Here is a 17874-nt window from a genome sequence, read left to right on the forward strand (position 1 = left end):
ACTCTATCTATGGTAAGTAAAGCAGAACTATGACAATATACTCTTTTATGAAACCGCTCCAATTCATCTTGATTTAACTTCCGTTCTGTCATGGGAGACAAGACACACAAAACACGTATTGCAAATCAGTTGATGTACAGTGAGTCCACACCTTTCAACACACTCAGTATAATTGGTTTCTCTGTCCATATCCTAAAACGGACAATACCTCCTTGCTGACTTGTTTGTTAAACAAACACCTCCTCTCAAGAGAAATGCTTCAGAACTGAAAGAACAAACATAACCCATATAAAACCAAATATATACAGGATTGCAGACAAGCACAGAAGGGCTTGCTCAGAGCAATAAATCCATACTAGAAGCTGCCAAAATTGTAGGTAAAAAAAAATATACGTCTCCAAGATGCAGTGGTTTGAGTCAGGGGAAGAGCTGAAAAACAAGCAGTAGAAAAGGGCCATGCTTAGCTATTCCTAAGGTCCTCACTGAAGCATTCAGGATAACTGGAAACTGTTCTACTGCTTGTTTATATGGAGTTTTACAAAAGCTCCCCTTATTTAGGGCATTTATATTGGAAGAACCCAATTTAATTTCCTTAGCACGTAGGAAATTATTCTCAACACTCTGAGTACACAAGAACAACCAATCTACCATACCATTTTGAAATCCTGCCTGCAGCCTCTCCTGGTGCTTGAAAGGGAGGTATAAAAAAAAAAAAAGACATATTTCACTTTTACAGTGTCAGTGGGAAGTTTCCCCTCAGTAACCCATAGGACAATTAACTACAAATAGTAGTAACCAGTGAGAAAATCTCATGAGTGTGTGAAAGAGATGCAAGCAATGAATGTAATGCCTCAGACAGATGGATCTAGTAATCATCATTAATGAAGTGTAATCTCTTTTGGGGCCTGGATTTATAATTACAATCCCATGTTGATTAAAACAAAGCTCAAACATTTGAATAAAAATGACAACCTCAGTGGGTTAGGAACTATTTCCTTAATAAGTAGCAAAAACCCCAGCATTTGCTTCTCAAAGGAGTCCTCTAGGAAACAAAGAGTTTGTTTTTAAAATGCATTTGTTTTTAAAATGCCTTATTATAATGAACACAATATTTTAATCCTGGGTGAATATTTTAAAATTCTTTAGCTCTTTGTAATATGATGCTTACAATACTCTGCTTCAAAAATGTAATTTCCCCCTTGAGTTACTTTTAGTGAAAAGGAAGCATCAATAACACTAGCTTTATAGTAAGGTACAGCAGACTCATTTCAACCTTCTGCTACTTAGCCCTGGCAAAGCATCGACCCGTGACCCACACCTCGCACTTCTACTTCAGTGTTGGATCCTCATGACAACTCTGCAGTCCTAACTTGGAATACAGTTGAATCTGGACTCTTCTTTGGGTTAGGCTCTTTACCCACTTCCTCTCCACCTTCCCTGTGAAGATGAGGGTTTGCAAAGTATCCAGGGGTATACAGCACCTCAGGAAACAGGTGTACAGAACTATGGAGGTACTCTACATGCTTGCTGCAGTTATTAATTCAAAGGGCTCTGCTTCTCCAAAATCAGCTACATGGGGCTATGGATGTGTTCCAGCTGATAGCAGAAGTTGTATCCTTTGAAATAAAACAACAAGCAGTTGAGAGATTCCTTCTTAATTCAGTAATATGTTGCAAACTAAGTTGGCATCAAACCATGCCTTAGTGAAAAGTTCAGATTATACTGAACTCCCTTTTGGTCCAGTCCTGAGCTCCCATGTCACTCTGCCAAGGTACATCAATCTCAGAGGGTGGGGATAGTGGGGGAGGGAGGGAGGGAGGGAGGTGAGGGAGGTGGGGGAGGCGTGTATGCATGGTTATGTACGTACACACACAAAAGATCTGAAGCACCTGATATTTAAGCAGTCACTAAAATGAGAACTTGAAATTGTACATCCAATCCAAAATGTATTGTGTGCATTTTGAGAGGCTGAAGGAAAGAGATATGCTTGGCTTGCAGAAAAGGTGCTTAAGAGGAAACGTGATAGCAGTCTTCAAATATCTGAAGGGCTTCCATAGAAGACTGAAAACACATTTTCTCTCTTGTTGCTGAGAGAAAAATGTAGACCAATGGCTTGAAGTTGCAACAAAGTATATTTATGTAAGATATCAGGAAAAATTCTTCACTGTTAGAATAGTGAACCAATGGAATAGACTACCTAGGGAAGTTGTGAAATCTCCATTATTGGAGGTGTTCAAGATGGGGCTGGATGAGCATTGGGTAGAGATGATCCAGTAGTAGCTATGCTTATGCTTTTCTATGGGTCTCTCTCATGCTTATGGGCTTTGTTGGTTGCTACAAACAAAGCAACCAACTTTGTTTTTCCCCTCTGTTTGCTACATGTGTCAGGCTTCTTTTTTCTTCTTCTTCATTTTGCCTTCCTTAGAAGCATTGGGTGTTGGCTGCAGCCAAGGTTGGGGATTTTGACTGGGGTGTGCCAATGCTTCTGCTGAGACTAAAACCTGGATGTTCCTGGCTAGAGGGTCTTGCATCTCCATTTAGGGTCAGACTGATCACCATATTTGGGGTCAGGAAGGAATTTTGCCCCACAGATTGGTACAGACTATGAGGTTTTTGCCTTCCTCTGTAGCAGGGAGCATGGCCCTCTTCCTTGGATCTCTCAAATTTTTTAACAACCCTTGCATCAGCAGGACACTGGCCACCAAAGTCCCCTACCTTATCTGTGACAGTTTGGGTGTCATGCCTTGTAGTTGTCGACTGCGTAGTTTTACTAACAGGTTAGAAATGGATTTGTATAGGGTGGTTTGGATAGGGATGATTCTGTCTCTGGTTCGGGGTTGGACTAGATAATCTCAGAAGGTCCCTTCCAGCTCTACTATTCTATAATCCTATGGAAATCTGAAGAATTTATCACTGTGTTATAAAAGACAGATAATAGCTGTTCTTGCATACAGTTTGCATGCCCTAGGAAGAAGATGAATTCTGCTTATCAGAAATGAAGAGCAGAGAAGGGACATACTTTAGTGGCTCATCAAAACGAATTGTTGCTGCACAGTGGAAGACAATGTTGACTTGGGACAGGAGATCCTCAGAGTCCTTGGGGCTGATGGCCAGATTTGGCTGGATGAGTTCTGCATTAATAGGTTTAATCTTCTCTTGGAAATTAGGATAATCTTCTCGGACTCTGTCAAAGACCTAGAAGTACAAGAACAAACAGAAGGTAATGAATTAAGAGTTATTGTTATTACACCTATTGATGATACCACCATCCTGATTAGTAGCCAGTTTGCCATATTTGTATCAGTAGATGGAACTGAAATGAAACAGAATGACTGATACTTCCAGAAACAACAGTGTCATAGGACCATAATACTGGAAGGGAGCTCATGAGGTCACCTAGTCCAGCCCCCTCCTCAAGGTAGGATCATCTTTAACTAAACTGTTCCAGTCAAGTCTCTCTAACCTGATCTTGAAAATTTTCAGGGATGGAGATTCCACAGCTTCTCTAGGCAGCTTGTGTTCCAATGCTTGACCATCTCATAATCAGAGAGTTCTTCCTAATCTCCAACCTAAAATTTCCTGATGCTGTTTGAGGCCATTGCTTCTATTCCTGTTCCCTATGGCCACAGAGAATAGTTTCTCTTCATTTCTTGATAGTCATCCTTCAGGTATTTGAACAATGCTATCAGATCCCACCTGTCTTTTCTTCTTCAGACTAAATAACCATAGGTCTTTCACCCTTTCCTCATAAGCCATGTTTTCTATACTTCTAGTCTTTTTGTTGGAAGTCTCTTTATTACAGCATGTAGCAGAGAAATAACTAGAAATGAACCATATTGTCTTTTTCCTTGTGGACAAGAATTTGTGGACAGGGTATTTACTTCCACAGGAAATAATAAGATACCTTCTGCATAGCCCATGTCTCAGGTGAGTCCACAGGAAATCTTATCCTTCTACAGGGATTGCTGCACTCTTTATGAAAGTATGTCGGGTGAAGGTACAGTCAGGTGGGACCCATGGGAAGTTCATGCTACATTAGGCTCTGATTGTTGTTATGCTGATTCAACAAAGGGCTTGAGGGAAGGGAGGAAAGAACATGCATTCTGTTGTCTTGGTCATTGTCTGCCTGTCCCTCTTCCCCCAGTTCATGTATACCCAGGTAACAAAGAACTATTTATGCTAAATAGAGAATATGGATTGATGCTGATGAAGTGGCTGACTGTTCCATTTTGCATGGTGGAATGCCTCTTCATGTAGATCTCAGGGACACATGAGGCTATAAAAATACTAATTAGTATGTACTTTTCCTACAACTTCAAAGTGTAGATTCTTTAAATGGGACTTTAATTCTCTATGGTTCATCTTAAAATGGAGGTAAAATCCTGCGGTTACCTTCAAAAAGTTGCTACTATAAAATGATACTTTTTGTACTCCACAGTTGTGCTCCCAATGTATTTTGAGTTATATAGGTTCTTTGACAAGTGTACAGTGATGCCCTTCCTGTTCATAAGACCCAGTGGTCTAGATCAGTGGTTCTCAACCTTTTCAGAGTCGGGGCTCCCCTCCACAACTTTTTTGAATGCAGTGTCATCCCCAGTTGAGAACCACACTGTTGGTGCCATCTCAACTTACCTCAAAAGTTCTCAACCAGGTGCCACTGCCACCAAGTAATACTGCCCCATATCCCCCTGCACAAACAGACTGAGAAGCGCTGTGGCAAGCATGTGCTCGCCTGCCTTATCAGGGTTCCCTGATAAACCTAACGCAGACAGGAGAGCGACCTCATGCTGCAGCTCTTTCTGGTCCAACCATGCAATAGCATCTTCCAGAAATAGAGGCACATGAGACAGATGAAAACATCCATTTTGCCTCTGTTTCTGGGAAAAGTGGGGGAAAGGGGTGGACCAGGAAAAGCTGCAGCACAAGGAAGGTGTCCTGCCTGTTTTAGGTATGGGCAGATCTAGAATTTTGAGAAGGAGGGTGCAGATGGTAAGGTGCATCATCACATATAAAGCAACACATTTTTCTCTAGTTAAAACTAACTAGAATCTTTACTAATATGCTAGGGGCCTACTGCTGTATTATTCAGATTAAGATTGAAGCAAAAGCAAATATAACTTCATTGGAATGAGTTAAAAATAATCTGCAGGGCTATGAAACAGGCGTTTCATTACCAGGAGCAGCTAACAGACAGCAGAATCGCAGAGCTCAGAATAGCTTGATTGGAGAAACATCAAGACCATTAAAAAGAAGAGAGAGTCCTTAACACCTGTGGAATGAAGTGTGCAGAAGGGACCAAGTAGATTATAATGAGCCATAAATTCAAGCACCTCCCTCAGCACTACCTGACTAGAAATGTTGCTGCCACAGCCAGGCAGCTGGATTTAAATTTTGGGTGGAGCAGGAATCAAAGGGATGTGTGCTGCAAACCTGTGAGTGGGGCAGTTTTACCTGGCTGCCACCACAGCAACAGCTCGTGTCAGGGCACCCCTGAAGGGGCCTTGTGGCACGTTGGTTGAAAAGCACTGGTCTAGACTCTGTTCAGCCTTGTGCACTAAAAAAAAAGGAGCCAGCTACTGAATCTATTTACTAGAGATAACAAAGGCACAGATGACATGGCTGGACTTTCAAAACCCTACACTAGTTTTTTGGATTAGCAGTTTAATAGAATAATTTTGACTTTAAATCAGACAAACTACTCAACATATTTATCTCAGTGTTTTAAAAGCAGATGCATGACGAATAGGTCCAAAGAGGTGATACTTCCCCTCTATCGGGCACTGGTCAGACCACAGTTGGAGTACTGCGTGCAATTCTGGGCGCCGCACTTCAAGAGGGATGCGGATAACCTGGAGAGGGTTCAGAGAAGGGCCACTCGTATGGTTAAGGGCCTACAGACCAAGCCCTTCGAGGAGAGACTAGAGAAACGGGATCTATTCAGCCTCCGCAAGAGAAGGTTGAGAGGCGACCTTGTGGCTGCCTATAAGTTCATCACGGGGGCACAGAAGGGAATTGGTGAGTATTTATTCACCAAGGCGTCCCCGGGGGTTACAAGAAATAATGGCCACAAGCTAGCAGAGAGCAGATTTAGATTGGACATTAGGAAGAACTTCTTCACAGTTCGAGTGGCCAAGGTCTGGAACGGGCTCCCAAGGGAGGTGGTGCTCTCCCCTACCCTGGGGGTCTTCAAGAGGAGGTTAGATGAGTATCTAGCTGGGGTCATCTAGACCCAGCACTCTTTCTGCTTATGCAGGGGGTCAGACTCGATGATCTATTGAGGTCCCTTCTGACCCTAACATCTATGAATCTATGAAATTGTCAGCTATTGTTGTAGGATCTGAGCGCCTTCCATGTCAAATCAATAACCAAGTACCCAGAGGATGTCACAGTGTCTCTGGCACTTCTCCCTTGTGAGGTGAATTCTCCTTTTTTGGGGTAGAGAAAGAATAACTAGAATAAAGAGACTATAGAATCTCAAGAGATATAATTTAGTCAGATTTCAGAGTATAGCCACACTTTATTTCACTGACATATTGCTGTTTTTTGTTGTTGTTTTTTTTTTACAAGATAGGTTTCTGCCAAGTCTTATGGGCAAGTGTTGCTGTGGTATCTTCCCATTATGAGAATGGCTGCTTTGATAGGCAAATAAGCATTCAAGGGCCCCAGCTTAGGTTGAGGTGGCTCAGTTTAAGCCATCTACACCTGAATTCAGATGACCGTGCACAAGTGTTTACCATGTGCAAGGAGAAGGTGTGGGGGCAGCTGGAGACAAGTCAGTCATGGGGGTGCTGGCAGGTCCAGGGGGAAAACAGGCTTGTCAGGGTTAGGGGGTAAACACAGCACAGGACCAGGAATGGGGCTAAGTTCTCCCAGTCCTGGGACTATGCTGGGGTGCTTGGGAGCATTCATTAGGTTGGGTTAATCCATTTTAAGCCAGGTTGCTGATCTAAAGCTTAGATTAGGCACAGCATTTTGAGGGCAACCTAAGCCCTGTGAACACTTGCACACCCAGACATTCAGATAGGTCTAATCTCAGTTAGGGTGATCTAAATATGACACTTGTATGCATCCACAGTTATTATCTTACCCTTGACTGGTCTAGTGTTGAGGGAAGTGTTTTAAAAAAATCATACATTGCATAAGAAAAATGACCAAAACATTAAATGGCAAGTAAAGCAAATATTTCCTCATTTGACCTAGGGATTATTATATTTCTGTTTATTTGGTCATCATATCCAAATAAGTCTTCACATTCCTAATATATGATCAGTCTCTTTCTTAAAGCAGCACACTGTCTGTCTGGCTTGCTACATCTTTTTTTTATTTCAATACATTCCTTTATGACCTTCATCAACACAAAATCCCCAAGCAAATTAATTGACAGGATATGTAAATAAAAAAATAAGGTTGCATTTTTTCCTAACATTGCATAACTCCCAGGTACATGTTGGAGAGATTATTATAGCTAAGGAAACTAGATTTCTGTTGTAAGCCTTTTCTGAAATAGAGTAACTATCCTTTAAAAAATATCTTATACAAAGATTCTGCCAGGAGCTAGATTTTCAAAAGGCACAAAAAGGTGTAAAGTGCTCAGTTGCTACTGACTGTCAATTGAAGTGAAGACACCAAAGAGCCAGGGTGACTTTGCAAATTTCACCGTATAACTAGGAGCCCACCAGAAAACTTGCCTTTATCTGTGTTATTGTATGCTAGATCATATACAGCAGGGGTGGGCAAAATGCAATCTGTGGGTTGGATGCGGCCGCCAGGCCATTCTATCCGGCCCACGGGGCCCTTAAAAAATTAATATTTATCTACCCCTGGCTGCTTGTCATGCAGCCCTTGATGGCTTGCCAAAAGTCAGTAAGCCTGAAATAATTGCCCACCCCTGATACACAGGAACAACAAGCAAGTCCTGGTGTGACACAGAACAGAGTTGTCCCTCAGGCAAGAATAAATATAAAATTATATTCTTGACCACCTGTGGGCTTGATCTTGAGTCCAATGTTCTACTATCCCAGCTCTTGTGAGGAATCCCAGCTGACTAGAATGGTAATACTGTACTTTACTATTGCTCTATACTCGAGTAAATGACTACACAGTCTCTGGACTAATGAAAATCATCTTCTTCCTCCTCCCCCCAGCCACATCAGTCATCTTTCATACAAAATGGAGCCATAACCCATAACTCTAGTGCAACTCCAATTTCAATGATTCCATGCTGCCTCAGCTTCACCTGCCTTTCCAACTTAGTATTATACTCCTCAATTGCTCTCCTGACTTCTATGCAGCATTGCCTCATGATTTGAATAGCTGCTGTTTTCCACCCCAAAAGAGTCACTGTATTTTTGTATGACAGGGCAATTTTTAAATGGAAGCACATAAATCAGTATATCTAATGAAAAATCCTTCTGGACCAGGGGAACTCTGTGTAACCCTTCATCAGCAACAAATCATGTCAGTGGAACAGTTGTCTAACCAAACATGAAACTGGAAGGTCTGACATTTGAGACTTGTTATCAGGAGTTTGTCTGCTTGCTGCTCATACAAGCCTCAGCTGCCCCAAAAGCTAAGATGCAATTGGCTGCCAGCTCCTAGCTGTTTGACTACCCTCAACTGGCCCCATCAGACTGTTTGGCATGGCTGCTGCATATAAACAGTAGCCCTTGTAGTGCTCTGTGGGCTTGCATCAACACAGGTTCCCCTCTGTCTAGTTCCAGTGCACCTAATTCCTGGTCTACTTCATGATCCCTGGCTCCCTATTTCCTCTGCCTTGCTCCTGCCTCAGCATTTTCCTAGCTCGAATTCTCTTGTCTTGTTCCTGCCTGCTCCCTCTGCCTCGACCCTTGGATCTAGACTTCCAGCTTGTGACACTTGGCTCTGGATTTCTGGCCTGTTACCACTGTAGCACTGTACCACCGATCCCCCAAATCTGGACTACACCCGAGATACTTTCCAATGTGTTATAACAAGGGTATTAAACTCATTTGGCCTTGTGGGCCAGATCTGAATCCACCGCCAGTGGCAGGGTGACCAGCACCAATGATCATCCCAGTCTCAGGGTTTAATGCTGCTGTTGCTCACCCTGCTGTCATCAAAACAAGTCTACAGTGGGGATCCATACCTGGGATTTTGGCAGAAGAATGAGTGCCAGCAGCATTAACCGTATGGCTCCTTGAGCTGACACTGCCATAAGGGTTAATGCTGCTGCCACCTGCCCTACTGCCAAAATCTCTGCCCCTTCAGAAGTCTCACAGGCTAAAAATTACATGGTTCTGGGTGGCATATTTGACAACCCTGTTACAGGAATATCTGTGAAGATTTAAAAACAAATGAACAGTGTCCCTCAGGGGTCTGTGCTTGGTCCAGTGCTTTTCAACATCTTTATCAATGATTTGGATGTGGGGGTAAAGAGCTCATTGGCCAAGTTCATGGATGACACCAAGCTATGGCAAGTGTGGTCACACTTGAAGATAGGCTGCAGATACAGGCGGACTAGACAGGCTAGCAAGTTGGGTGGATTGGAATCAGATGAAGTTTAACATTGAGAAATGTAAAGTGCTCCACCTGGGGACAACCCCCCTCCCCTCTCCCTCCTCTACACACCTACAGGCTTGGCAACGCCAAACTTACCACCACCATGAATGAAAGGGACCTGGGGGTAATAAGGCCATAGTATGAATATGAGCCGGCAGTGCAACACTGTAGTCAACAGGGCAAATAATACCCTGGCATTCATCAATTGATGGATCTCCAGCAAAACTAGGGAAGCGATTTTTTCACTCTACTCAGCATTGGTGAGACCGCAGCTGGAGTACTGCATGCCACACTTGACGCAGTAAAGCTTGAGAGAGTCCAGAGAAGGCTGTCATATGATCAGAGATTTGCATGGCAAGCCACATGAAAAAGCTTGGGACCTACGACTCTTCAGCCTGAAAAAGAGAAGGCTGAGAGGGGACTTGATAGAGGCTGACCACTACATCAGGGGTGTACATCAAGGGCTCAGTGAACAACTGTTCACCAGGGTGCCCATGGGGAAAACCAGGAGTAATGGTCACAAACTCCTGGAAGACAGTTTCAGGCTCAACATCAGGAAAAAATTCTTCACAGTTAGGGTGTCCAGACTATGGAATAAACTCCCTCCAGAGGTGGTGCAATCACCTAACCTGGAAAGAGGAGACTGGATGGTCACCTTGCTGGGGTCACCTGACTCCCAGTTCTCTCTCCTACCTGGTGCAGGGGGGCTGGACCCGATGATCTCCCAAGGTCCCTTCCAGCCTCACAATCTATGAAAAAAACAACTTTGTGCTGTTGCCTTTAGCTGAAGAAATAGCTCGTGTATGCAGACAATGCCTAGCCTAAGATTTGGCAATAATTATTATTGCCAACTAGAATTAAGAGACTATAGAATCTCAAGAGATATAATTTAGTCAGATTTCAGAGTATAGCCACACTTTATTTCACTGACATATTGCTGTTTTTTGTTGTTGTTTTTTTTTTACAAGATAGGTTTCTGCCAAGTCTTATGGGCAAGTGTTGCTGTGGTATCTTCCCATTATGAGAATGGCTGCTTTGATAGGCAAATAAGCATTCAAGGGGCCCCTAAGGCCTACATCCAACCTGTTACAGTTGGGAATGTACTGGTAGACAGTACAGATCACAAAATCATAAAATAACATTGCATCATATGCTTGCTATGGGAATCAGTATTGAGCAAACAGAGCTTCACTCTCTGTTCTTCCTAAAGTTTTTGAATGACCTTCAGACACACACACACACACACACACACACACACACACACACACAGCTGAAGTTATTATGCATGTCTCATATATGTCAATAACTGTGCAAGACTTCAGGGGGATTGGATTCCGAAGGGAAGAAATGGAACACTTCCCAACACAAGTATGTTGGTGGGCTTGCCACCAACATACATGGGATTGTATCTTGCATTGTGGGATTATATCTTGCATTCAAAAGCTTGTCTGAATCTATCCCAACTATACAGTTGGTCCTACGAAGAATATTACCCAAAGAAATCCCTGCCTCTCGTATAGTTTCTGGATCCTTAGAGCTACAATATCAGTCTAACACTACCATAAGCAACATATCCACACACAGCATGTATGGAGTGAGGGTGCCAGATACGGTATATTCCTTATTGTTGAATAATAGTGAAAGAGAAGAGAAGGAATTATTCGATCTGATTAAATAAATGACACAGTCAAGTAAACTGGCACTCTGTGTCATGCGTGTTTGTCATAATGCACACTAGAAGGTGACATTCATCCTTGTAGCAAAGGCCATAATAAAACCTGTTTACCATTTCAGATCCACTTAAGCCATCAACAAAAACTCATAAGTGGAACTTTGGTGCTGCACATTTCTTGTGCTGGACCTCTGCACAATGACTGAATTTTACCTGAGAGATTGGTGAATTGTTCTTATCTTGTTTCTAGAAATGGGAAACACCCGATTCCTGTGATTCCAAAGCACACTACAAAAATTTGTGTTCCAGGTTTACTGCGGATGCAAGATGTAATCAGATGAGTTCTAAGGCCCACATCCTACATCACATGGGTGAACTGCACAAGAAATTGAGGCCAGCCACATGTGCTAAGTCAATACTATACCATCAAAATGCCCAGCCAGCCATGACAAGAGCCAACTGGTGACGAAGGGAGGGCATGGAAGTGGGGGGCACCTCTAGAGCTGGTTGCTACCCAGCTGCTATTTGAATGTGTGGTGGGGTCTGAGGGTGTGTTCCAAATCCTTATCCTCCTTTTCTATTTTTCCAGCCAATCCTGTAAATTTTTTCTGATTACTGCCACCCCAAAGGACGTGAAATAGGCAAGAGCACCACTGCTGTTGCTTATCAATTTTTAATTGTTTTCTATGTGGTTTATATAAAATATTCTAATAAACAGTAAATCACAAGTCTATAGACTATTCAGTCCTTTTACTCAGGCCAAAGAAAACAGGTGCAGCAGTAAAGACAACCTGATCACAATTGCTATTTAAGTCAGTTTAATGAGATAATATTGAGGTTGGCATGCCTGGTTCTGCTTTTTCATAACCTTTTACCCAATGTTATAACCTTTTCTGTTGGATGCAGGCCTCCAAAAGCTATCCAAATCTCTCTTTGACCACATTAGAGTCACAACCTTTTTAAAGGTCTGAAGGTCATTCAAAAACTTTAGGAAGAACAGAGAGTGAAGCTCTGTTTGCTCAATACTGATTCCCATAGCAAGCATATGATGCAATGTTATTTTATGATTTTGTGATCTGTACTGTCTACCAGTACATTCCCAACTGTAACAGGTTGGATGTAGGCCTTAAGGGACTGATCTTGAAGGATGCTGAACACTGAAGCCATGATCCAGCAATCAGTAAACTCCTAGTAAGTATGTGTTATAGGACCCCCATCTGAGCAGATGACAGGGAATGTAATTTGTTATGGCTGTCAGCTTTAAAAAAGCTTGGCTTCTTAATTCTGTTACACAAAAGCTGTTTATTAGCTCAGAGGTATCATGCTCCATCCTCAAGTTGGAGATGCCACTATTATTTGTGAAAGACCCTGAACTATGCAACATGCTTCCAGACTTGGCGAGACAAATGCAATCTGTTGATTTTAAGACATGCTGTTTAATTAGGCCTGTGTAAAGGGATTAGGTATGATATAAATCTCAAGGCACTGTAATACCAGAAGTTGTTTAATTTAAGGGAACAACGCGAACAGCAATATAGCTAATTTAGAGCCTAAAACATCAGCTAGAAAAGACAGAAGGTGCAGATATACATAAGAATTGTATCACTATCAAAGGATATTGATTTAAGCTGTTACAATGCAACTCTTGTCTGCCACCTTCTTCAGTGTTACATGTTTAGCAAAACAACTGCATCCTCAACCCTGTTTCACTCAGGTTCAAAGTTATAGTGATTTAGATCACATATATCATAGGGTTGTGCAAAGCTTCAGGTGCTAATTCGATTCAGAGGAGATTTGGCCTGATTCGGCAGATGAATCTTTGAATCAGGAGACCAATAAAAAGGTCCAAATTGATTCGAAGCTCTCTGAATCGATTCAGAACAGATTCGGAGAGCTTTGGAGATTTGGGCAGTCCCCACTTGCCACCGCAGGGAGCTAGACCCAGACTCTGTGCCGGCAAGTAAGGGGCCCGGGGGGGGGCTGGAGGAGGGGGAAGGAGACCATGGGGGGGGACCCCCACCAGGCCCCATCTGCTGCCTGCCCCCCATAGTGTACACCGACCCCCGCCCACTCTCCCAGCCATGTCAATGACTGCCCTGCCCAGGCCCAGCATCCCAGCTCTTTAAAAAAAAGCCCCGCACTCACCAGTTGCTGCTGTTGCATGGGGGGCTCTGCCATGAACCCCCATCCCATGCTCACTCTCCCAGCCTCATCAACAGCTGCCCCACATGGCCCCAACTCACTGGCTGCTGCAGTGGCTGTTGGGATTTCAGGGGGCTCGTGGCAGTGTGGGGCAGCAGGGATCGCCCTCTCCCCCAACTGGCAGCAGCCAATGAATGTGGGGCTTTTTTCTTTGTTTTTTTTTAAAAGAGCAGGGACGCTGGGGCTGGGAGAGCAGGTGGGGCCTGTTTGATTTGGAGATTCAGCCGATTCAGTGGCAGGTGAATCTTTGAATCAGATTTGGCCGAATCGATTCAGGACAGTGATCTGAATTACCAAATCGAATCACTGTCCACTGAATTCGCCGAATCCGAATCTGAAGCAAATATTAGCCACTTTACGCAGGCCTAATATATCCCTCCAACAGAGGGCAGCAATGTTTTGGAGTGGAAGGCTACTTTAACAGATCTTAGCTCTGCAACCAGTTATAGACACCACTCCTCCCTTTCAGTGCTGCCGCCTGACTAGGTTCTTCCTGCCGCCCAGCTGCCACATGGGCAAAAGCCCCCAGAACAAGAACATCTCCAAAGCCCCTTCCCTCCACAGGAATACTGCCAAAGCCCAACCCCACTGCTGAACACTGGGTGTATCTACATGTGCATTTAGTGCGCAGTAAGTGGTTTTTAGGCCATTACAGCACAGTAATACTGTGTGTGGACTGACTTGGGAACTCAAGTTAGTCACAAGTCAGTCCACACACAGTGTTACTGTGCAGTAAGGTGTCTACATATATATATATGTTACTGAGCAGTAACAAAAATCGGGCATAAATTTAATACCTGCACAATGCAATGTAGACATGTGCCCATACTGTGTAGTCATTTTTGGTTACTGCACAGTAACCTAAATTACTGTGCAGTAAGTGTGCATATGTAGATGCGCCCACTGACATCTATGCAGGCCAGATAAAATGGCTCTACAGTCCACATCCAGCCTGCGGGCCATAAGTTGCCATGTCCTGCACTACAGGATCATGTAGACATACCAGTTAGATTATACAGCTGATGTGTGCTCCCAGGCAGTATTTCCCTTCCCTTTTAAAGAAGTGAAAAGCTGGGCTGGCAGTGTTGGTTTGGAGCCGCCCACTCCAAAACAGTGCTGCCCTCTACTGTAGGGATATATGTGGGCTAAATCACTATGGCTGCTTACAGACATGACAAAAAAATCCAAGTGCTTTACTTTAAGCTTGGTGCACCCCTGTGCCAAGCCCAGCACGTGCCCAGAGGAGGCATCATATTAGTTTGACCCAGCTCACGCAAAGTCTGTGTAGGTTATGCTCTTCAGTGGGGCTTTTTTGGCCCTTTATCTAATAGCTGATTGAGTCAGGTATTAGATAAAAGCGCCAAAAAGCTCTGCTTAAGTGCCCAATCTATACAGAAGCTGTGGAGCTGGGTCGAACTAATGCGTTTCCTCTTCTGGTAAAGCACTTTTTTTGGGTATGGGTTTTTTTTCCCCCATGTCTGTCAGCAGTCCTTGACTTTGAACCTGAATGAAATGGGGTTAAAGATTTAGGCTCAATGTCAAAACCCCACCAACGCTGACACCTTTACAAACAGCAAGATCCACACATTGTAAAATAGTCTCAGAAAGGAAGCAGCGAAAGCTCCATTATTTGAGGAATTTAAGCAGGACAAAGCATTGGTATGTACACTGCAGGGAACAATCTAGCAGGAGGATATTGTATTTATATAGTACCTCGCTGCTCTATAAGTCCATCTCAAATTTCTATGAAAACGTGGCCTTGTTATAAAAGGACAAAGTTAAGCAGCATGAATTTAAACTATTGAAAAAATGGTTCCCGAGTTATAAAAATAGCTCAGGAAAAGCCAGCCTGATCTCTTCAGTTTATTGCTGGAAAAAAAAAAAGAGCTTATCAAATGCATCCCAGTTGTGTTCACTGCTGATAAACCCATTCTGATAAAGTCTGTGAGAACTTAGTGTTCTTGATATCTACTTTTAGAACTGCCATTATAGCAACTTTCTCAATTAATTAGACAGCAGCTTGACAAAACTAATTAGCCTACAATTAATTTTTAGCATGGTCTATTCCAAGTGATCAGTAGCAGCATTGCTGAGCCACAGAACGTGCAAAAACCTCAGCCTGAGGGGTGTTAATCAGCATACATTTACAATCTTGGCCTGCCCCTTCACCACATCTCTGCCTTCTGCCCTCTTGTCAGTGTTACATGATTCTTCTCAAGGTAAATGAAGCATAATTCAATCTCATCAGCTTTTAAAAAATTGCACTAGAGAGTTCCTTATTATCAGACAACAAATGGCTTCTAATTAGATCCACAGTTATTGCTTTTTCTTAAATAGAATCAGTGAGGTAGAAATGCAGTATCTGTGCCCAATACGTATTAAACAGAAGAGGCATTTATTCTAAGGCAAATAATGACAATGGAGACCAGGAGACAGCAGAACATGAATTCCATTCTGGATCAACAGAAACTAATGTGCATAACCAGTTACTTGGAATGAGTGTTTAAATGGGCACTCTTGAGCTAGCATCTTATTTAAACCAGTTTCCCTGAATTTTGTCTACTGCCAATTCTAAGTCAACTTGTTTCTAGAGAGGGAGAGCTCTGAATTAAGACTGGTTAACTAGGAATGCTGGGAGTGCCCTTTAAAATACAAACCTTGTAAAAAGTTAAATATTCTATAGTTACACAGAAGTTTTCTATGGTATGTGGCACTATTGTGCTAGAAAAGACAAACAAGGGATAAGACTAATGCTTTTAAGTCCTTAGGTCAAGTCATTCATACCCTTTTGTCTCTAGGTTGTACATAATAAGGTATCACCAAAACTGAAAGTATGGCTGACTTTCAAAAGAGGATAATAGACTGTTTTTTTATTCTCCATGCACCTGTATGACCATGTAGCAGATATCTATATGAACACAGACACACACATGAAATCAGATGAATTCTGCATTGGCTCAGGCACATTTCCTAGTCATTTGTCTAGCCCAGTAAATGTAAGAGGCCCAAAAATAAAGCTTCCACCATTTCTTCACATGACTACTCAACATCTCTAGCTTGCCTGGGTGCCAAGAATGCTAAGCAGTGTTTAATGGGTCCCTAAAGCGACAGACATGGAAACCACACTACACACAGATTCCTCATAATTTTGTATGATTCTAATGAAAAACTTAATTCTTTTTCAGGAATCTCTTGTGGGTAGGAAAAACATCTCTGAGTTCTTTATAGTTCAAATGAATGGCTAGGAGATTTTTTTTAACCAATTAAGTATCTCTCCTTGTTTAGTGTCACATAACCCAGAGCTCAAAATTGTCTCAAAGATGGAATTCAACTCAGGAAGTCTCCTCTCCCTGACCTATTGTGACCCCCATTTTCAACCAGGACACAGACAGCCCCTTTTGGAAGCATTCATTGCTCCTTAACTGTCAGGGAAAAAAAGATCCCTGCTGTTGCCTTTAATGCAGTTGTTCTCAAACACTTTATACTGTTCCAGACTCAAGGCACCCCTCAGAAAATGCCACTCTTAATTTTCACTTGTTTTTTGACTACAGGAAAATAATAGAGCACTTCTGCTGCAAAGAACTCAGAAAGACCACAGCAGGTCAGAATGTTTTTAACACTATGAATTCCTATTAGAAATCTCTAGGTCTATCTCAAGAATTCTATTTGCACATTTAACACTGCTAACATTGTGTTACCCTTGAAAGAACCTCAAAGCAGTCCAGGTTGCTGTGGAACGCTGATGGAGAATTTCTGCATTAACAATACATGAAGAACAAAGTGCAAAACCAGAACAATTCCATTCAGATGCAGCGATTTTGGGCTTTCAAGGATTCTTGCACCAATTCAAAACCCAACAGGACTATGAGCTCCTATATAAAATGTGGCTGGGAAAATTTACTGCCATGTTCCTCTTCCTTTGCCGTTTGTCCTTTGATGGGATCTGCACCTTTCTCAGGGTATATTTTTTCAGTCTTACAACAGCAGTTAATCATGATGATCAACAACATAACAAGAAAGTAAAAAATGCTAAACAAAGAGGTGCACTGAAACTTCAGCTGCACTGAGAATTTTGGTGGAAGTTATACTGATGGTGCCAAGGAAAACCCTACTGGATACAATGAACATTATACCTGAGGTGTGGGTATTTAAGAGAAAATGGAACTTTCCTGAACATCAAAAGCGCAAATCAGCTTCAGTGTCAGAAATCCTTGGTGTCACTAACTAATCATCCACGGGCTTGTCTTTCTTTTTATTCCCACCCATCAGTCCCACTGCAACAACAGAACCAAATGAGTTCTTGCCACTCATTTGATTTCTCTGGTTTTGTGTTTGCTAGGTGTTCAACCATGATTCCTTGGCTTGTATCTCCATTGTGTGGGAGTCTCCTATCCAAATATTAGACAAGGCCTAGATGCCTTTGCTTCTCAAATTAGGGGCATTCAGTCTGGAATGGCCACCCC

General features: G+C 42.6%; 1 protein-coding gene across 1 annotated transcript in view; it reads right to left on the reverse strand.

Moving 5' to 3' along the window:
- Positions 1–17874, reverse strand: part of LOC102381240 (fatty acyl-CoA reductase 1-like) — a 118092-nt gene that overhangs the window by 56084 nt on the left and 44134 nt on the right. Inside the window, exon 2 of the mRNA XM_006028775.3 lies at positions 3020–3195. Coding sequence (XP_006028837.1) covers positions 3020–3195 — 176 coding nt within the window. The remainder of the gene's footprint in view (positions 1–3019; positions 3196–17874) is intronic.

The sequence above is a fragment of the Alligator sinensis genome, unplaced genomic scaffold (assembly GCF_000455745.1).
Source record: "Alligator sinensis unplaced genomic scaffold, ASM45574v1 scaffold35_1, whole genome shotgun sequence".
NCBI classification, from domain to species: Eukaryota; Metazoa; Chordata; order Crocodylia; family Alligatoridae; genus Alligator; species Alligator sinensis.